Source organism: Scomber japonicus, chromosome 18, assembly GCF_027409825.1.
Source record: "Scomber japonicus isolate fScoJap1 chromosome 18, fScoJap1.pri, whole genome shotgun sequence".
NCBI classification, from domain to species: domain Eukaryota; kingdom Metazoa; phylum Chordata; class Actinopteri; order Scombriformes; family Scombridae; genus Scomber; species Scomber japonicus.
The window spans coordinates 11,724,819-11,748,838 of record NC_070595.1 but is presented as its reverse complement, the minus strand read 5'-3'; the positions used below and the strand labels follow the sequence as shown (position 1 = coordinate 11,748,838).

Below are 24,020 nucleotides of genomic sequence, written 5' to 3'. Positions count from 1 at the left end.
TGGATGTGTGTGTGTATGTGTATGGGGGTGGTGGTGGTGTTTGTGGTGAAAACCGCTTTTTGATGCACGAGAAAGTGACGTGCAGCCCTCCCACCTTCCCGCCCTTTGCCACGAGCCTCTTGTCAACTCAACGGACAAGGCAGTCAAGTACTTCTTCCTCTTTCGCCTCATACTTCTAAAATCACCACCTGTACCTCTATATATATATATATATCTTTTTTTTTTTTTTCTTTTTTTGAGTGCCTGTCTATTGAACCATTCATTCTGACTCTCCAAGTCTCGCGGGATATAAAGGAAATAAAAAGGGGGTGAATCTAAAAGAGAGGAGGAAGGAAAAGATTAAGCCAAACAGGAGCCGCCTATATGAAGATGCTGATGTGTGACCGCGGCGTCCAGATGCTCGTGACGACGGTGGGCGCGTTCGCCGCCTTCAGCCTCATGACCATCGCCGTCGGTACCGACTACTGGCTGTACTCACGCGGGGTCTGTCGCGTGAAGAGCAGCGGCGACAACGACACGAGCCGCAAGAACGAGGAGGTGATGACGCACTCCGGCCTCTGGCGAACCTGCTGTCTGGAAGGTACGTGATCAGTCTGAGTGACTGGCTGTGTGTGTGTGTGTGTGTGTGTGTGTGTGTGTGTGTGTGTGTGTGTGTGTGTGTGTGTGTGTGTGCATGTGCGCGTGCGTGTGTCTAGTTGTCTGCATCTCTCTCTGTCTCTTTCCCTGTGTGTGTTAGTCTTCTCTGTCCCTGTCTAACACACACATCCTGTCTCACCTACTGTCTGCCTCTGTCTATCTAACACCAGAGGAGCAATGGTGTGCTCAGTGTGTGTCTGTGTGTGTATGTGTATGTGTCTGTGTGTGTGTTTGTGACAACATCCCATAATCCCTGTAACTCAGTTCTTCAGAAACCCGTCCTTTCCTGAGTTCACCCTTGCATCTTTTCTTCTGCCACAGAATAGAGCAGAGCAGTGTTGTGCTCTTGTTTGGTTGTCATCACACTGCATAGCTGAAGCTACAAATAAAGCACTAACAGGCACAAACGGAGACAGCTGGCAGTGATATTAGCCAGTCAGCTGCACCACTAACAAGTACCTGGATCTGCACACTGTTGCCAGGACTCCAGCACAATGAACTGTTAGGAATTTGTTCTTTTGAAGCCATCTTGTTATCTTGTCTTTAGGAGTCAGAAAACACAAAACTGGGCATAACCTGTAAAGTGACTGTAGAGGGTTCGGGAACCACCATAGTGAGAGTTGAGAGTCTAGTGAGAGTCTCCAACCCTGTCCAAATCATACCTTGATTTAATTGATATAGATGTGATCATAATAGGCTATTTTTATCCCCAGTTGAGCATTATCCATGGAGAATATACAGAATCTGTTGCATGATTTTTTTTTCAGTCTGAATGTAGTGTGAACTGAATTTGAAAGCAGTCCCATCCATGATCACACAGGTGCGGTGGTTGTTGCTTCTTCCTGCTGCATTAGCTGCATTTCTAATGTAAACCTTAAAGATCTGCAGTTAGCTCCATCAATCAGAAGGAATGTCACACAGGTATCTTTATGTGTAGTAAGAATGTAACATTAGTGCAGTTTGGTTGTTATTACAAAGGAGTCTAGTCTCACAAGTTATGAAACCTATAACAACAGTGACTGCCCCATTAAATTGTGCTTTCTCCAGCAGCTCAAATAGCACTGCTTCAGACACATCCCCTGTCTGTTACACTCTGTACTCTACTTCAACTACAGTTTTGGATCAGCTCTCTGATTTATGATGTCATCTCATTTCCAGTCCTTATTTTAGCCATCAGGAGGAGAAGAAGAAAAAGTGGATTAAATATCAGGTGAAGAGAGCAGCTTCAAGAGAGGCTGAGACAAAAGAAGAGGAGAGAAGAGGGCAGGGGATAACACAAGCAGATAAGATAAATGAAATAGTCACTTTTTTTCCATTTGAGGTTACTTTAATTGGAGAGCAATCAAAGCACTCTTCATAGTTTATGTGGCTTTAAATGTGTCAATGAGAAAGTGAAAGAAAGCACTAAACAATGTGATCATGTAATAAAAATAGGGACAACAGGGATTGGTAAATGTGTTTCTGGGGCAATTTGGTGGTGACACACACCTATGTTTAGGTTGCAAATATAAGCGTGTGTGTGTGTGTGTGTGTATGAATCATAGATTTTTAGTCTAGGCATTGACCTTGGCTGAATGTTGTTGTCTGTCTCTTTCCACCTTTACTTTTGCCTTTCCTCTGAAGTCTCATATGAAGCAGAGATGCCATAAATTCATTTTAAGATGTGGGGGGGTTTATGTCAGAGTGAGTTCAAATCACTTGTTGTAAAAATGGAGTTCCAGCCAAACCCATGGATCGCTTGGTTGCAGTATCGTGTTAATAAATCCCACAATAGCAACACCGTGGAAAACCAAATATTTCTACAACAACGTACAGTAGCTACATTCTCAGATCATCCAAAACTTGAAACTCATGATAGGATCAGTGGTTTGATTGGGAATCTATGATATGTAAATGTATCTTGCCACTTTTTGGGAATTCAATCAAGAAAGTGAGATGAGAGGATTCAAATTGGTTTAATCTTTGTGTGTTCAGTACAGAGGTATCTCCAATGACATGTTTAGTTTAGCTCAGCACAACAGCATCTCCTTTTCAGTTGTCCCTTGTGTATTTAACACATCCATAAAAAACACTGTGATTTAATGAGCAATTTGTTCATGCATTGGTGCTATTGACCAACAAAAGGCTGGGCTCGGTACAGCAGCACACAGCACCACAGAATTCATCATGGTGAAGTTCTCTCTCTCTCTCTTTTTGATTGAATCTTAATTCTTGGGCATATTTGTGGGTTTCATACTTAACAAATAAAACCTTTTGGAGCAGTTTGAAGGTGTATATTTCATCTTTGGCTAACCCATTGTTTCCCACTGCTTCTGTTTTTAATGCTAAGCGAGGCTAAACTTGCCTTGGACTAATCTTGTGACTGAACTTACTTAGATGAAATGATCATAATAATCCTCTCATCTGATTTTAAGACAACAAACAAGCCTGATTATAATGGATTACTTCTTTAAGACTGAGAGATATAAAACTATTACTGTACCTGTTTGGACATCACTTAGTTTTTTTGTTTTTTTTGCCTGCTTCACTGTGATTGACACATTATAACTTCCTGTACATAATTTGACTTTGATCCTCTGAAAATTCTCTGCAGAAGGACAACTAAACTTTGTTTTTCAATTATCATCAAAGAGATTTTACATTGCCTCAAGAAAAACTGTGTGTGTGTGTGTGTGTGTGTGTGTGTGTGTGTGTGTGTGTGTGTGTGTGTGTGTGTGTGTGTTACTAATGCGGCCAGACACAAAACTATCTCATTCTGGGGGGCATAGAAGGCTATTACAGGGCCAGATGGTGCAGGTATGAGGCTTTACTGAACACACACTCATTTACATACATATTGACACACACACAGACTTGTAATTGGATGAATAAATTGACAAATTCTAGGATATTCCAGCCTATCCTCACAAGAAAAACAACAGTATAGATCTAAAAGGAGGAGGTGGGTTGGATGTTTGCCATGATGACAAAGGTTGCATAACTTTAAGGAAGTAGAAACCATGTATCAAATCATCTTTCTAACCTACACCATGCCTAACTCTAATCAAGTGTTTTTTGTGCCTAAACCTAACCAAACCTTAACTATAGTGTTAGTACATTATGAAACATAATTATTTTCTAACTGTGATTTGTAACGGCTTTGAAGCCACATATTATGCTCCAATGGTCCGTTCTGAAAATGCTCCTTTGGGTCATTCAGGAGTGCATGGTACAAACGACCTACGTGGTCGTTTAATTATGAGGATGTGTTGGATATTCCCAAGCCACCAAATAAGCACAGCTGTGGGAGCAGTACACCAAGTGAACACAGTGTCAGCACAATGTCAGTGCATGCACACACGCTCACAGGCTCACATGCGACAGAAAAAAAACACACACACACTCACTCACTCACACAAAGACACACAAAGATGAACACACAACTAAAGTGAATAAGTTCTCTTATCTCTTTCCCTTTTATACCCATCTCATCCCCTCTCCCCTCATTCCCGGGTCCCTCGTTGTCACGGTTTTATAATTCATAAACGCCTCATAAACTGACAGGAAATGGATGTCTCCTACTGGTGTACATGTGGCTTGTACATCAGAGAGTGAGTGAATGAGCGACAGAACGAGAGAGGGGGGTAGAGTAACATCATGTATGCACTAGTGTTCTTAAATGTATAGAGCAGTGATGCATACATACCGCAGTACATTTTACACATTTTCTTCCACAGACAATATGAGGACAGAGAGAAAAAAGCCTTTTATCAAAAAGAAAAAAAACATTATTCATGCATGAGCGAAAGGTGACTTTTTTTTTTAAGTGGTGTAATTGGGCATTTTGTGTCCCATGATAGCTTGTGACCCCATTTACACCTGCGACCTGTATCAGAATATCTTAACCTGGATAAAACTAAAAGCATGTTTATATAATGCTTGGCTCACATTGTCACGGGATCTTAGCCAAGTATAAATGCAATTTGTATATTTAGTGTTTTGTTGAAATTGGTTTTACTTCATCGTGGTTTAGACGCCACTTCTGAATGTGTAAAAGTAATACAATAACTGTAAAATACATATAAATATATTTCTTCAAATATTGATTTTCTTCTTTCTTTACTCTGATCTCTATTAAAACCCAAAATGTAGAGAAGTATCTAGCCTTGTTAGCCTTGTTCACATCAAATAATGAAATATTTCATGTTCTATAGCTTGTGTGGGCTATGAATGAACAATAAACTGTAAATTCCTTTTATATGACATTTACAGCTCAGACACAGAAATGACACCATATTATTGTATCCTACATGTTACAGTATGGTTCTTGTCAGTTAGTCCCCAGAGAGGTCCAACAGGGAGGTTATAAAATCCAAATAGACTTATTGGGGAGATTGGAGGATAGTATTGTGTAAAAAGTAACACCATTCACAGATATAGTGCATATAAAGAATTCATTGTACTGAAGTGTTTTACAGCTGAGGTCTCTGAAACACCAGACAGAAATGGTGTAATGTTGTCTACAGCTAAGATACAAAAAGTCATGATGTATCTAACTGATAGGATTATGTTAAAGGGTAAATGCACTTTACACATCAAAGTCTGTTCACAGGTCTTGGGGAGTACTACTGCAATGGGGAAAGATGTATGTATAAATGTATAAAAACCATTTGTGGCTTCAGAGGGAGCGGTGCAGAATCTGATCAATTGCCTCAAGTGATGCTTGGGGCTGAAGACTACAAGTTTGAAAATTAAAAAAAAAAAATCTAGGGGTGTGGAGTTAGAAGAGAAGAATTGAGGTTAACAGACCTCTGTAGTCCAATCCTCATCTCACACCCAGAATTTGTGACCCAACTGTTGGCGGTCGAGTTGCGCAATGGGAAATTAAAGTTTTGATGAGGAAGAAGGATGCATAGACTAGTAAAAAAGACAATATCTAATAATATCAATATCTAAATTTTCACCTGGGATGAGTCATGTTTGCTTGCTTAACTTGCACTTTGAGATTCAATGGAAATGCGAGCAGAATCAACAAGAACATTTATTGATACCAAATGTAAATGCAAAGACCCATGATCGTTATCCAGATACCAATCACATGTTGAGGTGTAAATGGGGGTCTATATCAGCTGTAGAGGCTTTAATATATCCTGATAATACCTGTGTGGTTCCTCTACATCAACAGTGTGTGTGTGGTGGTCAGCATGGGAATTCCTGCATGCAGTGAATGTTGTGTATCTTGTGCAGGTTTACCGAGATGTCATGTGATAAATGAGCACTGGAAAGGCTCAGGGAACGAGCAAGAGAAGGAATGATGGGTTCAGATAGAGGAGGGAGACAGAGCATGAATGGAGAGAGACCTGGAACGTGCATGAATGAAGCAAGGGAGAGGGGCGGAGGGTGGAAAGTGATGGATGAGCCGTGCATGGCCTCTGTTTCAGGTGAATCTCTGCGGAGTGTTTTACCACGCCGGGGATCTAAATGATCGCCTGGAAAGAGAGAGGGAGAGAGAGAAGCGAGAGGGTTTTAAAAAGAGACAGGGACAAAAATGATCCCCCAGGTAGCCGAGGGACGACAGAGAGAGTGAAGAAAGAAGGAGGGGGGGAGGTAGGTAGTGAAGGACAGTGTGAAAAAGGAGGTCGCAGCATAGGGAGATTGGCATTAATTAAAGATGTGGGGTGTTGACCGTGTCTGGGATAAAAACAATCACCTGACAGAGAGGGGCCAACGTAAAGATAGAGGGGGCAAAAGGAGGGGAGAGATAGGTAATAGATAGATAGAGAGAGGGTATGTCTGAATGTCTGAATGATCACCTGAGAATAAAGAGAGAGCTAGGAGGATAAAGATGGGGAGAAGTATAGTAGAATATGAATAGAGTGGGATAATAAGAGTCACTGGGGATTGAGAGCAAAGAAAAAAGGAAGAAGGAATGAAAAAAAAGGAAAAAAGACTGAAGCGACAGCTCAAACTGAGTTTTACATTCTCATACACCCATATTTATTAGATACAAGAGTTTATAGCTGCAACAATTAGTCAATCAATCAATCGTTTAACATCAGTAGTTAGCAGTAAATTGAATATCTTTGGGTTTTGGACTGTTGCTCAGACACAAAGAGCACATTTGGGCTCTTGCAAATTGTAATGACTTTTTTAAATGTTTTATAGGCCAAAACTATTAAACAATTAATCAAATAAATAATCTGAAAATGAATCAATGCTGAAAATAATCTTTTGTTGCAGCTTTACAACAGTGTTTTATGCATTTTTAGTTTATATTTGTCCCTCCATCTCCAAATATCCATCTTTAGTTTAATGTGTGCCGTTATTTCTCTGTGCAGGAGGTAGAAAGACAGGGAAGGATGAAAGAAAAGATGGAAAAAGGGAGACTAAAGACAGAAGCTGTGTAGCCACACAGAGGGTAATGATCAATCCCCTATTAACAGAGAGACAGAGTGAGCAGAGAAAGACGGCGTGCAAAGGATGAATGGAGAAACTGAAAAAGGTGATAATGGCAAAGAGGAAGGGGTGAATGGTGGTGAGATGGGTGAAGATGGATAGTGTTCAACTAGGCCTGTTAAGAAAATGATTGGGGGGGGGGGGGGGGTTGTTACACAGGTTGCAAAAGTATGTAAAATAAATGCAGCAAAAGAGGGAGGGTAAGTCTTAGACAGAGCCGAGGGACATTTAGCCAAAAAAGATGTATCAAGGGAAGGGGAGAGGATGAGAGGAGGAGAGGAGGGAGGAGATAAAGCAAGAGATGAAAAGTTTGATTGAGCCTTGGGAGTTAAATGATGAAGTGAAAAACGGCAGAAGAACCAGATGGATGGAGTAGAAGAAGATGAAGCACCGGGAAAGAATATTTGACCACACCTGGCAAGGGATTTGGAGAGAGATGGAGGGCAAAAGGATGGAAACTGAATGTGAAGATAAGAGAAGCAAGTTGTTTTGCAGTAAAAGAAGGGTAATAGAAAGAAGATGGGAAGAAAAGAAAAAGGAATGAGGGGCTTGTGTACTTTAGTCAGTGGTTCCAAAAAAAACTGAATAATAAGAAGAGTGAGTCTGCTTGCAGCATTTTAATGTATGTGTTCACATCCTCTTGACTGTATAGTGTTGAAGAATGCTGGAAACAAGAGTGTATAATGTAATGTATAATATGACAAGAGACAAGAGAAGATGAAGGGAGATTGGAAAGGGATGAATGGATGTTTTTGAAATGAGAAAGTAGAAAAGGAGGCAGAGTAAAGAATTGGCGATGAGAAAAAATTGAAACAGAGACGTGTTTCTGGAAAACGAGAGGGCGATATGGGCATCTGAGGAAGAACAGACTGAGGAAAAAAAGGGGGAGGCAGAGAAGAGAGAGGAAGAGAAGAGGTGTGCAACCAAGCAGAACCTGTCTCGTTCTCTTTCATCAGCCATCACCGTGGAAACTAGCTTCTTCCCCTCTCTCTCTCTTTCTCTCTCTTTCTCTCTCTCTTTTCCCAGCTTCTCTCTCCTCCGCCTAGAAAGAGGTAATCAGAGAGAGCGAGAGAGGTAGAGACACAGGGAGAGAGAGAGAGAGAGAGAAAGAGAGCGAGAAAGAGGCACAGTCACCCACACTGAGCTGTCAGAGGCGCTCTGAGGAAACAAGCAGTCCAATTTGCTCTGCTTTTCAACTTCCTTTCCTCTCCCTTGCTCACTCCCTCCTCTTCTTCTCTGATTTCTAGTTGACAAAACGCTTTATATTCTCAATGTATGTGTTTGTGTGTGTGTGTGTGTGTGTATGTGTGTGTGTGTGTGTGTGTGTGTGTTTGTATGGCTTTTGGACCACACACTAACTGATGAGGGACAGATTATGGGGCATTTCATCTTAGATAGGAACAGTGGAGAAATTAGGGAGATGCAACATTCCCTTTTTTCTTTTTTTTAAAACAAAATCTCAGTCTTTCCTCAACCATAACCAAACTTAAAACTTACCAAAACTCAACTCTATCTGTGGCTGATCAGAAAATAGTCATATGAATCATTTTTGCAGCAGAAAATTGTTATAGTGACCATTTCTGTTACTGTTACTTATTTTGTCACCTAGCATGGAGGACCAAAAAATATGACTAAAGATTACATCAGAGCACTCTTGATTGTTCTGTGTTAATACAGCTGCTTACTAATTTTCCAGTGGGCTTATGATGTGTAGTGATTTATAGTGTTTGACCTGTAATGCGTGTGTATGTGCATCGCAGAGAGAGTTAGATCAAGGACAAACAGCTGGCACCTCATGACCAGTTTGTCATAATTGTATGGGGCACCTGGACACACACACATTGTTATTTGTGTTTGTCTCCTTTTTAACCTTGTTTTGAGGCACTGTTTGTTTATTCGTAGTGGAATATTTTCACTGTTTAGCATGCATACCTTATTACTCTCACTTCATGAGACCAACAATGCCGATATTGACCTTCCGTTTTAAAATCGCAAGTGTGTTAACAAGTGTTGCTCATCTTTGATCCACTGTATAACAAATCAGAACGGCACTGCTTCTACATAGAAATCACTTAACCTGAATTCTAATGTGACATTCACATGTAACAGTAGCAGCAAATGTTAGCGTTATTTCATTTTAGTACAACAGTTATCCTGGATGAAGAGTTTTAAATACATTTTTTGCACCAGAAGGAAGAAGAATGATCGAGAGGAGTAATAAAATTAAGTAAAGAGAAATGGCAAGAAAAGTGAAGTTAAATAAAATAGATAGTAGAGAGAGAGCAGGCTGACCAAAGTAAAGGTAGAGATAGAAGAGATCAAAGGAGAGACTGAAGAGAGTGAAAATGAGGCAAAGAGGTGCAAAAAGAGAGAGTAAGATGTGAGGTATAGCTAAATAATGAAAGTGTGTTTGTAGTTTGGCACTCCAAAGAACAGAACAGAACAGAGTTAGTCAGGCGTCAGTGAAATGTGAAAGTGTTTCTCCCCTACCTCGTCTTTTAGCCCTTGGACGTGCTGCTCTACTGTTTTCATACATAATATTAAAATGTGTGTTTCAGCAACTGTGTATCTCAAGAGACATTTTCAGACACATTGTTAGCTTCATCTATCGGTTAAAGTGACGGCTTCTTGGCTTTCAAACATTGTACTTTGTTATATAAATGTTCTGTAATGCCTCTATTCAAACAAGACAGGCCTGTAGATGATACACTTCCTATTACTATTACTGTTATCACTAAGTATGAAGTATTTTATTATTAAGTGTAGTACAAATGTGTCTCTCTCTTCTGTTGGTTTTCTAAATATACTCTGAACTTTATCATGATGTCATGGTTCTCATCCTTAGTAAGAATAAATAGCACACAAAAGCGAGTGCACACATTCACATGTGCATGTTTAGACATAAGTGACAGCAGCAGCATCATGGGCCCACTAGGAGAAACTACACCACATGACACATGAGATAAAACACACAGGCAGACTAACATGCACACATCCCCATTCGCTGTGTCCCATAATGCCTTGCTGTGGCTCTGGTTGCAGGAGCCCTCAGGCCACCCTGACCTTTGTGAGGCAAATGTCTCCTGATAGATGCTACCACTGTGTGTGTGTGTGTGCGCGTGTGTGTGTGTGCATGTGTTGGTACATGTGTGTGTGTATGTGTGTGTGTGTGTGTGCCTGTCCAGGTATTCCTCATGTTGTGGGGACGTAGGTCTGTTTACACATTCATTTTGTGACTTGCCTCCCTCCTTGGGACAAAAAGCAAGTCCCCCTAAAGGGAACCTTCAGTATTTTCAACCTGGACCTTATTATCCCATCTTTTTGTGTCTAAGTGATTAGCGGGGACAACAATTTTTGGAATTGGTCCATTCTTCAGCCACGAAATGGGCTTCAATGTAATCCTTTGGGGCAATAGTGTATCATCAATGTTTTTGCCACTGACAGACTCAAATTGTTAGTGTCTGACAACATTACACAAAGGACCATATCTTTTGCTTGATCTAGTCCACTTGTTATTCTGTCTGACCAAGTCACACTCAAGGAGATGTCGTTGCTCTGATATCTTATGAAAGTTGAGTTGAGGTCCAGGTGTAAAAATATTTTTAAATTCTTTGTAACATAAATAATTAATCCTAGGATCAAGACGTGGTTTAAAGTTAAGATTAGTTTAGGGTTATGTTAAGATTCGGTTAGGGGTAAGTATGTGTGTGTATGTGTTCATTACTTACATACTCACTACTTATTACACATACACTGATAGAGGTTCACAACATACTTAAGCACACAGAAATTCATCCCACTGCTCACCAACCTGTTGAGGTTTTGTAGCTAAATCCTGTTTCCTGTGATGAAAGAAGGCTGTTTTGGCATATGATGTATCTAAACATTCATCAGGGTTAAGTTATTCATACTATGCTATTTTCAAGGTATTTACATTTATATGGAAGCTACTGTGTTTCACTGTGTAAAAAACTTTGGCATCAATTCACTTTCCTGCACTGATAGCCTGAAATTTGCTCAGTAGTTTTTAGGCCGGTCGTTGTTGTAATTGATTTTTGTTCCTCAGTACAGGTGAGGTGGTTTCTTGGTATACTTTCGGAGGCAGGCCTTAATTGCTGCCTCTGCTGGAGCTGGTGAAAATCATCTACTTGCGTTGCATCTTGTTTAAGTGTATTATTATTTAAACTACTCTCATTGGTGATCAGAGAGATTCGGGTGTGTTTGAGTACAATCTCAAGGACTGAAATACACCTAAAGCAATTAAATTGTGTCCTCTTATATTCTTTTTTAAGATTTTGTTGGCATAGACACTTTTATTAAGCAGTAGACAGACAGGAAATATGGGAGAGAAGGGGGGGGTGACATGCAGCAAAGGACCTCCGATTGGGACTCGAACCGGGGTCAGCTGCGTACATGGCATGCACTCCAACCACTCGACCACCTGCGCGCCGTGTCCTCTTATATTCTGAATGAGATAAACTTGTGTGTGACTTTTTAATCATCTGTATATCTCTCACAGAGCACAGATGTTCTTTCAGAGGGAATGTGAGCAGTGGATTTGGTCATGTAATGTCTTGTAATTATAGAAAATGTTTTTAGCTCATATGTATTGATAGTATGAGTGCCTAGCATTAGATTTTACTCTGTATGCTACATCTGCTCCATATTTTTTTTCCCATTTTAACATTTCTGATTCATCTATTGTGATGCAGATTATGTAATAGCTTTATGATGATGATGATGATGATGATGATGATGGTGATGATGATGATGATGATGATGATGATGATGTTGATGATGATGATGATGATGATGATGATGATTAGCTATTTCATTGTCACCCCATTAAATTAATGTAATTTTTTTAAGTTTTGGCATTTTTGCCTAACCAGACATAACCACTTCACAATTGGTGTCTCATCCCCTAAATTACAGAGGCACAATAGAGTTACTTTGTCTTGTTTTCTAGGAAGAGGTTCTGTGTGAAATGACCAAATAGAATTGAAGAACATATACGTCCTTTATATTAATTCATGAAAAGTATGGTCTTTTGTCTATCATTGCATTCCTCTGTCCCGTTTGAACATGTTGTCCAGAGCTAATAAGCTCTATCATCACAACCCAGAGAGCAAATATCATTAAAGTTTAGGTTTGCAGCATAATCAATCTGAATTAACATTCATTCACACAAAACACTGGCTGGGAGTCACTGAGAGAGATGAACAAACACAGACTGAGAAGGTGAAAAGACAGAGGAAAGCAAATGGAGATATTTAGTGAGCAGATGCCAAAGAGAGAATGTTGAAAGTAAGACTAAATGAAAAGGAAAAGAACAGGACTTAGATGGAGTGATGTAATCTAACGTACGTCTCCTGTGGCCTAGGTTTGTTCACAGCTTTTTCACAATAATTCATAAAACAAATTAAATACCTCTTCATGTCGGTCAGTGTGATTCATTTTTTATTTTACCAGGAAGTCCCACTGAGACCTGGACAAGGTAGTAGACATACAAAAATCACAACATACTAAAATGCAACATATACAACATGATATGCAAATTCACACTAAAACAGAACAACAGCTATTCAAACACTGGATGTATGTGCGTGTGTGTGTGTGTGTGTGTGTGTGTGTGTGTGTGTGTGTGTGTGTGTGTGTGTGTGTGTGTGTAGGGGCTGTTGCTTTGGTTTCTCCATGATGAGATCATAGGCTGCTTGTGACACTTGACATAAGCCTGTGTGACAGCTCCTGACTCATTCACTGATACAGCATTTGGAGGCAGCTCGCCAAAACCTCAGTGTGGGCTAAGACAAGAAAGACACATGTGCACTCACCTATACACACACACATACAAACACAGACACACACACACACACACACACACACATTTTGACGTTTTCTTTTCTTAAAGATTTATTTTGGGCTCTTTTGCCATCATCAGTATATGACAGTATGTGGCATAGAGGCCAAAAGGAAACAGGGAGAGAGAGAGGGAGGGAATGACCTGCAGCAAAGGTCCCTTGCCAGACTCAAACCAGGGATGCTGTCATTATGTGGCATTAGCCTTAACCACTCATCCACCAAGGCACTCCTTGTTTTGACCACTTTTAACATGTTTATTTAGACATGCTGCCAGAATATCATAGTATAAATGCCAAAATGTTTGAACTACCTCATTATTTCATTCATTCAAATTTAATTTAAAAGATGTAATATAATTTAAATTTAAATGTATTTAAAACCTGACAGAGACTGACAGAAAAGTATTTTACAAACAGATAACAAACAGGTCTTGAAGGTTCAGTAATGATGCTACACAATGTCAAATAAATTAATACACAGCAGCAATATTCCACTGATGTATATTGTTGTTGTTATTGTTATTATTATCAGTAAATAAATGCCAATGAAACGAGCAGAACTTCGGTTCATTTCAAAACTTTCCATCTGAGGCACTCAGCTCTAAGCCTCTTCAATCCAACTAAAGAAGAACTGTAAATCTTTTAAAATTGGCCACAGGTGTATTCCTTCTTTTTTTTAAAGCCTAAATAATTTCTTACAACAGCTGGCGCCTGCAGTTCTAGCAAAATTACTCAAACAGAAGCAGATAGTGTGTTTGGCTTGAGACTATTTACAGCTACAGATTAAAACATATTTAGTGCTCTAGTGAGACATTTCAGACAGCAGGACATATATCTGGGATTGACCCAAAATACAGTGCCCATGTTCATCTTAATGAAGGAACATGTCATCAAGCACTGTCCAACGATGAAGCTCATTGATATGTCTTTAATAGTTTTGGTATAGCAAAGATAAAGGCTGTATCAGGCTTTGGTAAGATTTAGTCAGTACCGGGATTCATTAATTGTATATCCACTAAGAAGCAGTTCATTTAATTCCTGCTGAATGCTCATTCCAAAAATATGTTGTGTCTATATGTCTGTGTGCATGTGTGTGTGTATGTGTGTGTGTGTTGGTGCTTAATAGTTTTAAAGGTTCCCAGTGCACTGTTTGTTACTCACACATCATCATGATGAACACTCTGACCTGAAGGTCCACCACACCAGTCTTAATGACTCTCCCTATTCGTTGCATGTGTGTGTGTGTGTGTCCGTGTGTCCGTGTGTGTGTGTGCGTGCATGTGTGTCTGCTTTTAACTCTTTGTTTGTCCAATTGTGATTTAGATTCTCAGCCACTGAGAGAGAAATAAAAGAAGCCATCTATCTCTCTGTTCCCTCCACCCCATTCCTCTATTTGTGTGTGTGTGTGTGTGTGTGTGTGTGTGTGTGTGTGTGTGTGTATGCGCACATCACTTTATTTCATTGCATGAGGCCATTTGGTGCTCTATACATCAGGAAGGTTCGATACAAATCCGTCCATTTAAAAGGTAGGCGGTATAATGAATTTCCCAACTGGCAGACACAAGGCAGAGCCCTGATTGATGATGTTTTACACCTTGACATGTGCAACAGGAACAGCTAAAGCCACAGTTACCTTCTGTGACTCCACTGCTACTTTATCATCCAATCACACCGGGCCACAATAAAGTATACAGAGAGGATCATTCTTCTACTTAATGTCAACTAATTCCATGAAAAGACCAAAACCAAGAATGAATTCATCTTTCTAACAGGTACTTCCTGTGAAGTCTTTCATAGTTTTCCCCTATGTGCCACAGACCTCCATTGTTGTCTAAAAACTATTAAAAACACACCCTCATACAGATTACCACCACTCATTAATCCTCCATTAGCAAAGGCTCTTTTCCAACTTTCTTTTTAGCAGAAGTAGTGCTTCATTTTTTATTCTTGAAATGTAAACTGTTGTGTCACATCAATTACTACATGATGTGATCATTTAAAATGTGACAATTCGTTGGAATGTCCAATTTGATCATATCATCATTGTACTAATCAACTGCTAAAAGCCCCAAACCAACCATCTTCCCCTGGCATATGTGCTGCAACTTCAAGACAACAACATGATTTACCCAGCCCTGTACCCAGTACTTCACACTGCAGCACATATATGAAATAAATAGTAGTAGTCCAGGCACCCCAGACCTATAAGTTTGAGCTGGTCGTCAGGCTTTCAGAATAAAAGTAGTGCCCCAAATCTTTATTTTTTTTTTTCAAAATAAATATGGATATATACTTTAAAAGTAGCATTTAAATATAGGTGTTTTCTTCACAAAATTAAATGCTGAGACTTTTTATTTTTTAAGAATTCATAGAAGAAGCTTCGGTGACCCCCAGTGTGGGTCAGGACCCCCCAATTGGGAACCAGTGCTCTAGAGCACCAAACAAAAACAAACATATAGAATAAAGATAGCCTTCTCCTTTAATATTTCCTTAATTGGTGATGTTATCTGTGTGGTTCAGTCACATATTTAAGTACATGCAACCACGGCAACCTTTTCTTTACGTCATGTGTTAGTGTGTTAGTGAATTTCTGTTTGAATTTGACTTGATGGAGCTTCATTGGGCTTCAACCAAAAAAAGCAGGAAATCATTAATGAGAGCATGAAAATGTGTGTGGATTAGCTTTGTATGAGAAGATGATACTATACAACTACTCGTGTGATTGAATTAGTGGTATATCTGTCAGCATGAGTGTAGCAAAACAGACATTCATGATTCATATGGAAATTTGACAGATTATTACTTTATTAAATCTAGATATCAAAGGCTATGCAAGTGGTGCTTTTTATGTCAATCAGAGTCTCAATCAGAGGTTAGTTACTCTCCCCGACTGCATGAGCTGGATGAATCAATTTATGAATGATTTTCTGAGTGTGGGTGCTGGAAAGAACCTCTTCATATGCAAATAAGCAATTAGGTTGAGTCGTTCATTTGTTCATCACCAGCCTCTTTTCCTCCCATTTCTCTCTAATTGTCCCGTGCCGTTTTACCACCAAACCTCTTTCACCACCACTTCCTCTCTCTTCATCCTTCTTCATCCCCTCCACCCCTCCACCCCCTCCACCCACACACCCCACTCTCTCTTTTATCCCCTGTGGTGTTGACCATGTGTGAATGGGACTGAATGATGGGTGGGAATGATGCGACATGCAGTGTACCCACACGCACACACACAGTACATTTATACACGCTCACATAAACACATTTACTCACACACACATCCTTCAGTGTCTGTGTGTGTGACGAACACAGGAGGACTTGTACAAAGTAGGATGAGTCACTCTCTGCCTGACACACGGTGAGCTCGCAGGAGACTGCATCCTAGCCAATACAACACACACTCACACACACACACACACACACACACACACACACACACACATAAACAATCTAGATACAGAAGGCTTTTACTTACATGCATGATTGATAGTGTTCATGTATCAGTTTAATGAGCTTGGTTGGTGTGTACCCTTGATGTCTGTATTTATGTGGGCTGTGTGTGTGTGTGTGTGTGTATTTGTATTCAGTGTGGTAATTGTGCATGTATGCGTGGTATGTGTGTTTATGTGTTTGTGTGTGTGTGTGTGTGTGTGTGTGTGTGTGTGTGTGTGTGTGTGTGTGTGTGTGTGTGTGTGTGTGTGTGTGTGTGTGTGTGCTGGGTGTGATAAGGCTTTTCATTAGTGTTTCCCACACATAGCCTGAAGGCTACCGCTCTGTCCTGCATCATCTGTCATCTCTCTCTCTCTCTCTCTCTCTCTCTCTCTCTCTCTCTCTCCCTCTCTCTCTCTCTCTCTCTCTCCCTCTCTCTCTCTCTCTCTCTTTTGATCTATATTCATGTCAGCCTACAGGATGTGTATATGTTTGCTCTCCTGAAAATCTGATTGGGTGCTATACAATCATACAAGAATATGACTGAATATTGATAGACAGAAAAGTACTTAAATCCAACATACCAACTCCAATAGGATTTAGTTTTTATATTTAACTGTTTCTTGACTAAATTATTGAATCAGAAAGATAATTGACTGATAAACTAATTAAAGAACGTAGTTGCCCCTGCTAAAAATGACAGCCCCCTGATAAAAGATACAACTTCCCATAAAGAAGTCAATATAATTTAATGACGTAATTGGTTTTGCCCATCGTTACGTTCTTGGGTTACTGCTCAGAAAGTAACTCAGAAATGTCTGCATGGATCCAAATGTAAACTTTCCCCATATTTATTTATTTCCATTAAGACATGATCAAATATAAAGACTTCCACTCTGTGTGGTTTTAAATATTCCAGATTTGCATGGACAACAGAAATTCAGTGTGTGTATATGTGAAATAAGAAGAAGATATAAGAAGCAATCTTTTGGGGGCTGAAAAGTGTTTGTAATGACAGTTTAGTACAGTAAAGTGAGCACTTTCTAAATGAGGAGATCAATGATTGTGTTTTACTGACAGTCAATGATAATTAAAACAAATGGTGTTTGTGTTTCTTCTCTGCAGGAACATTCAGAGGTGTGTGTAAGAAAATTGATCACTTTCCAGAAGATGCTGACTATGAAGCAGATGCTGCTGAATACCTCCTCCGTAAGTTTGATATGAACACACAAACATGATGCCTCTGCACATGTACACACACACACACACAAACACACACACACGCAAACACACATTGTTCATTCACAACAGACCTCATAAATGTGATAAAAGATTTGCAACAAGCTCATGCTGATCACGTTCCTGCTCCCAATGGCAAAACCCAAATCTGTCTTTAATGGGCACCCCAGTTTTGCCCTATGCACCCTTATGGAGGGCAAAACTAAAGCCCTGAAGATCCTTTTAATGGTAACATGGTCCTTCCTAAGGCGCCACTCTCACAACAAAAACCCACTGCTGCAAAGAATCACTAATTAGTCAGTAGTGTATGTTGTTCCATTCACTATATTGATATTGATTCAATAAAAACTATAATCACATCATTGTTTTCTTATCAAAACCCCACAGACTGTCACTGAGATATAGCAAAAGAGTGTATTAGTGTATTAATAGTACACACGGCAGTACTCAGTCATAATGCATTAAATATAAAATGTATAGTATATCAATAAAACCTTTGTGATGACAAAAAATATATTTAATGAAAATATACCAGCCATTTCCTGTATGAATAACATCCAAGTGAATTGAATTGACCATTTGTTAAGCCTCTAAGTTTCTCATAGATACTGTTGCTATGCATGGCAAGCTTTCTGTTCAAGTCAACATATTCACTTGATGATCCATGTAGAGGAAATATGGAAATAAAGAAACAGCATTTTCTTCTTCCTCAGTATGCAGCATGCAGTGTAGTGTCAGTTAGATCTAGTATTACAAGTATGATAAGGAAAAAAAGGGGAGAAATCCAAAGCTTAACAAGCCTGGGATGGATACAGTTGTCTCACATAATCTTTGCTGAGAATGAAAACTACCTATTTTAGTCCTTTCTATTCTTGGAAGATGAGAGATCATGTACGTACGTATTGCTTGGAGAGGACAGATAGATAAACAAAGAAGGTACAATGAAGAGAACAAGAGATATAAACAACAATACGTTAGAAAAATGAGGAAAAAAAACATTGCCATTATGAGAAAATGACAAAGGGGGAAAGGAAGGAGCACTTTGTTATTTCCAGATACAACAAAAGAGTAATAGGACAGAGGTAAAAAAAAAAAAAAAAAAAAAAGGATGTAGCCGCAACGACAGACAGTGGAAAACAGAAAGGAAGGTCCTCTCTCTCTGTTTTTCTCCCACAGTAAACACAGAGTAAAGATGGACGGAGCAAGAAAACAACAACAACAACAAAAAAAGAAAAAAGAAAATGGATTCAGCCTGTGCTTTTTTTCATTGCTCCACTGAGCACAGAGCAACATCCCCAGAGGCAGCCAATTAGATCACAGGCCTCAGAGCTGGCCAGCCAATAGAGAGCTGGGACCTAGTGACCGGTATTTCATACAGCCCAGGGGTGTGGGCCACAGGGGCGGGGCCTGTACTGCTCATCCGCACTACGCCATTGGTCACTGCAGCTGACAGTCGTGCTGGGAAATCATTTAAAAAGAACAGATTTACATTCAGAAACACACATGCAGATATCTTTTGATACACCTGTGATGTATGAACCTGCTTTTTAACATATCTAAATATCACACAGCTCTATCCTGCGTGACAAGCTGTTTGCAAATATCCTTCAATATGTTATCACATCATGTACACATATGGGGCTCTGACAAATATTTCACTCCTACTGCAGCCTCGTTATTTTGCCCGCATATGTGTCAGTGCGACTCTCCATCTGTCTTGGTTTGTGTCCATCTTCTCCTTCTACATCCATATCTCTCTCTCTCTCTCTCTGTCTCTCTCTCTCTCACTCTCTCTCTCCAGCAAGGCCTCTGAATGCTTTAACGTGTACTGAATTCAGACTCAGTCGAGCATGTAGCTGCAAACTGGCTCGTGTGTTTGTGTGTGTAAAAATGACACACACACACACATTGTTGTAGCTCTGTCCTCCAGCACAGGGGAGTTTTAATTGAAACAATGACTGTGACATTAAAGTGCAGACTTTGGTTTCAAGAGCATTCGAGGGCGTTCAGATTGGGGAACAATGGAGGGATTGCGACATTTAAATACAGTCTTGCCAGTTTAGGGCTGAAACCAACGATTATTTTCATTATTGATTAAATCTGTTGTTTTTGCAGTTGATCAATTCATTGTTGGATCTTTAAAATGTCATTAAATAGTTAAACATTTCAATCACTATTTCCTACAGCCCAAGATGCAACCTAAAATGTCTCGTTTTGGTCCAACTAATAGTCCACTCCCCAAAGATATTCAGTTTTCAGTTCATGTTCAGTTTATGGTTATAGTTTATGTTACTTTCTCCACTTAGCTTTTGTATTCTGTTTGTTTCATTCTGCAGAATCTGACAAGGCAACATCTTTCTAACAACAGAAACCGTTTGTTCCTCTCTGTTCTAAATGTGTTTCCACTCTCCTTCATGTTTTTGTACAGGTGCTGTGCGTGCCTCCAGTATCTTCCCCATCATGAGTGTGGGTCTACTGTTCCTGGGGGGTCTCTGTGTGGCCGCCAGCGAGTTTTACCGGAGCCGACACAACGTCATCCTCAGTGCAGGAATCTTCTTCGTCTCTGCAGGTTAGTCTTCACAGTGTACATGTGCATTTGTTTGTGTGTAGTAGAGTGTCTTTCGCAGGGGAGGTAAATTGATTATCAGTTGTCATGTCAGTCATCATAAGTATGTCCTCTGTCCAGTTGTTGTCAGAATAAGACATCCTGTTGTTCTCCTGCCCTAGCTGGCTTTTTCCTCAGAGGAAAAAACACTCATTGTCTATTAACAAGAATTGTTACATTTTATTAAATTGTAAATTTTTCCTCTTTGATATCCTATCCTATTAATTTTGCATCTGCAAAATCATGGAGACACACAAAATGAGACCATAGAGATGCAGTAGACAGAAACTGGTATCAGTGGTGTGTAAATAAGATTCAGTGTTTTGAGTCATTTACAGATTGTCATATAAAAATATCCAACGTTTTATTTTGAAAAAAGGTTTTTATAATGACCTTATCGGTTATTAAAATTAAGGACTGAATAAATAAAAATTATTACTTACAGTAAAATGGTGACAGCAGAATGTTCATGTTGTTGCAGTGGGAATGAGGATTGTTTTATTTGTGAGCAAAGTGCATGAAGTGCAGCAAGCTTAATATTGAACTGTGCTGACTCTCATCTCCATGACAACACTGTTAAACACAATATAGCGGCCATCTTAGTTGCAGTACCTGCCAAATGAATTAAAATACTGTGACCTGAGAAGGAGGTTCCACGTATCTGCTCTCAAGGATTTTCTGTAATTTCAGATTTAAACACAAAGATGCCCGCTGTGTTTGAGCACTATGCGTGTGTGTGTGTGTATATCTATGAGTGTGTGGGGGGGTTGATTTTTGTGGAGACACTTTAAACAGTGGAGGTGCAGCATTCAAATATTTGCAGAAGGAGCCCGTTAGGCATCTAAAGCACACAGAAGGGCCTGTCTGAGGAGCCACAGTGTGGAAATTGGACACAGCAGCTGATTAATTCATCAGCAAGAATACCATGATGTTGATGTGATGCACTGTGAGGGTGTGAGAGTGTAAACACACATGCATACTCACACATAATCTATCACATGGATGCTGACACTTAGGATCTCTCATAAACACACACACACACACACACGCTAGCCCGTTACACACACACAAATGGCTGTAATTGCTTTTCAGTGGGATGTATGGGGACCCATTGGGTTTTGCAGTAAATTCTTGAAGCCAAATTGGTATTTATTTACCACAATAGCGTGGGGTTGATTCTGGTTAATTACAGCTGGCTAATTGTTTCCATTCTGTGCGTTTCACCACACTGCATGAGCACTGTGTTCTGGACTAATGATATGTGCATTGCGTCTCTTTACCATTTCTATCCAGTTCCACTCCCTCTCTCTTTCTGATGCTCTCCACACGTTACTTTTCTTCATTTCATTTGGCCGTGTTCCTGTCACACCTCTTCTCTAACCTTTTATCTCCAATTAGCTTTTTATTCTTGAATTTGATTCACTTTTGCGCTCACTTATCTGCCACTCTATTTTCTCCTACACTTGAAATCTAATTCTTCTTTTTAGTTCTGCTGTCAGCATTGCTCTGTGGCAATTTTGGTCAGTCAGTGGGCCGTTTGGTATGTCAGTCCACCACAAAATTATACACAGACATTCAAGGTCCCACTGAGTCTGGACCAAAGTGATTAGTCCACCACTTTGGTAAATAGCTCAGTAAATATTCATGTTACCGTAAATATTAAATGGAAATTTGGTACTTTCATCAATGTTCTCTTCAGGATATGCTGTAATAACTTTTCTTTATCTTTCAGTCTGTATAATACTTACTTATTTAGTCTTGACTTACGAACAAACACCTGCAAAACTGACATTCCCATCATCTGTACTCTCAACTCTCAACTGTACTTTGTGTGTAGCTCTAATTAGCAAAAGTTAGCATGCAAACATGCTTAACAAAGGTTAAACATGCTCAACATTACAAATGTCAGCATATTAGCATTTTGATGTTGGCATTTAGCTCAAAGCACCACTGTGCCTAAGTACATCTTCACAGAGCTGCTAGCATGACTGCAGATCCTGTAGTCTTGTGGTATCATGTTTGTCTTGAGGACTGAGTAATTCTCACACCCTTTCCACTCCCATCTGTAATTGTTTCTCTTTTTCTCTCCTCCCTTTCCAGGCCTGAGTAACATCATTGGAATTATTGTCTATATCTCAGCCAACTCGGGGGACCCAGGCCAGAGCGACAGCAAGAAGTCCTACTCCTATGGCTGGTCCTTCTACTTTGGCGCCCTCTCCTTCATCATGGCAGAAATGGTGGGCGTGCTCGCTGTGCACATGTTCATCGAGAAGCACCGCAAACTACGGGCCAAGTCCCGCACGGAGCTCATCAAAAAGTCCGCCTTCAGCCGCATCCCCTCCTATCGCTACCGCTTCCGGCGCCGTTCCAGCGTGCGTTCATCTGAGGTCCCCAGCCGTGACACCTCACCGCTGGGAAAGGGCGGCTACACAGGGCCCGCCGCTTCCGAGATGCCCATGTACACGCTGAACCCACGTGAGGCGGGCAACGCCGGCACCAAAGCAGGTGGTGGCGGCATGGGAGGGCTGCTCAACTCAGAGAGGGAGTTCCTCCAGAGCAGCACGCTCACTAAAGACTACAGCAAGGACCCAAACCGCAGGACCACGCCTGTGTGAGAGGCGCTGCCTGCAGATATCGCCCAATCAGAGCATCAAAGAGGAGGATGATGAGAAATACAAAGGGAGCGTGAAAAGTAGGGGACACACAGGGTTAAGGGGTGGGGAACGCAAAGGGGTTTGATAAACTTCGACTGTGAACTGTGAACTTTTAGCCTTTGAACTGTGAATCCTGAGCCCTGTGAGAGTATCAGTGTGTGTAGCAGGGTTGGTTTTGATGGAGAAGTTGTTCCCAACTCCACTTAACCACATATCACTGTAGTTATACCTGTAACTCCTTACATATGAAGGCACATTCAATAGTTCAATTTATGTTCATGAGTTTTATGTTCATAAATTGACTTTCGGGGCTTTTTTGAGGGGAAAACAGCATCGATCCCAGTTTAAAAGCATATCGTGAGTGGTTTGTTGTTTGGGGCAGCTTCTCCTAAAAAAATAAACACTATGTGAACCGAAGGAGAAGAGGAAAGAGGTGAGAGACTCTGTGTGATCTTTGACCTTTTGACCTCTATCCTCCTGACCTTTTGGGTAGCAGCAGAGTTGGATTAGTGCAGGAAACAGCCTTAGAGCTCTGAGCTGTCTCTCTCTGTGATTACGATACTATTTAAAAGTGAGGAAGTTAACACCTCAGGATAGGGATCGATTCATTTTCAGTTCAGCTGAACTCAAAATATAAATTGAAGATGTAGTTTGTCCATTTACGGCAGCACAATTGTTGCACTAGTTATTATTTTCTATACATATTGTATATATATATAAATATATACTGCTTTCATATTAATTGGTTTTATTTAATCATGGACAAGCTCTCTTCATAGGTAACTGAAGTGAAATTGAATTGAGCTCATTCCTGGTGACACATATCCACATCTCTCTGATCACAGGTCAGTTGTTTGCTGGGACTTGAGGGGACATCGGTACACTGACTGCAGATCAGGGGGGTGAAAGATGTGACTCAACAAAGACAAAACTAATGAATCTCTTTTAGATGGTAACGTTAGATCATTGGTGCTTCCTTTTAATTCCTGTTTTTCAACCACACAAGTCTTTATTTATTTTTTCACCTAAAACTTAAAGAAATGATCAAATATGTGTCTGTCTGTCTGTCTGTCCGCCTTCACTAGTCATCTTCCACATTTCTGTGTTGCCGCATAACTCACCTCACTACCATCATCCGCACACCTCCACACCTCCTCTCAC

At 40.2% G+C, this 24,020-nt stretch overlaps 1 protein-coding gene across 1 annotated transcript; it reads left to right on the top strand.

The window, feature by feature from the left end:
* The first annotated feature begins 363 nt into the window (after positions 1 to 363).
* cacng3b (calcium channel, voltage-dependent, gamma subunit 3b) lies at positions 364 to 22,820 on the top strand. The gene is made up of 4 exons (XM_053338355.1): positions 364 to 580; positions 17,487 to 17,570; positions 20,029 to 20,169; positions 22,306 to 22,820. Exons 1-4 carry the CDS (start codon positions 364 to 366, stop codon positions 22,818 to 22,820), a joined length of 957 nt encoding a protein of 318 aa, XP_053194330.1.
* The last annotated feature ends 1,200 nt before the right edge of the window (positions 22,821 to 24,020 follow it).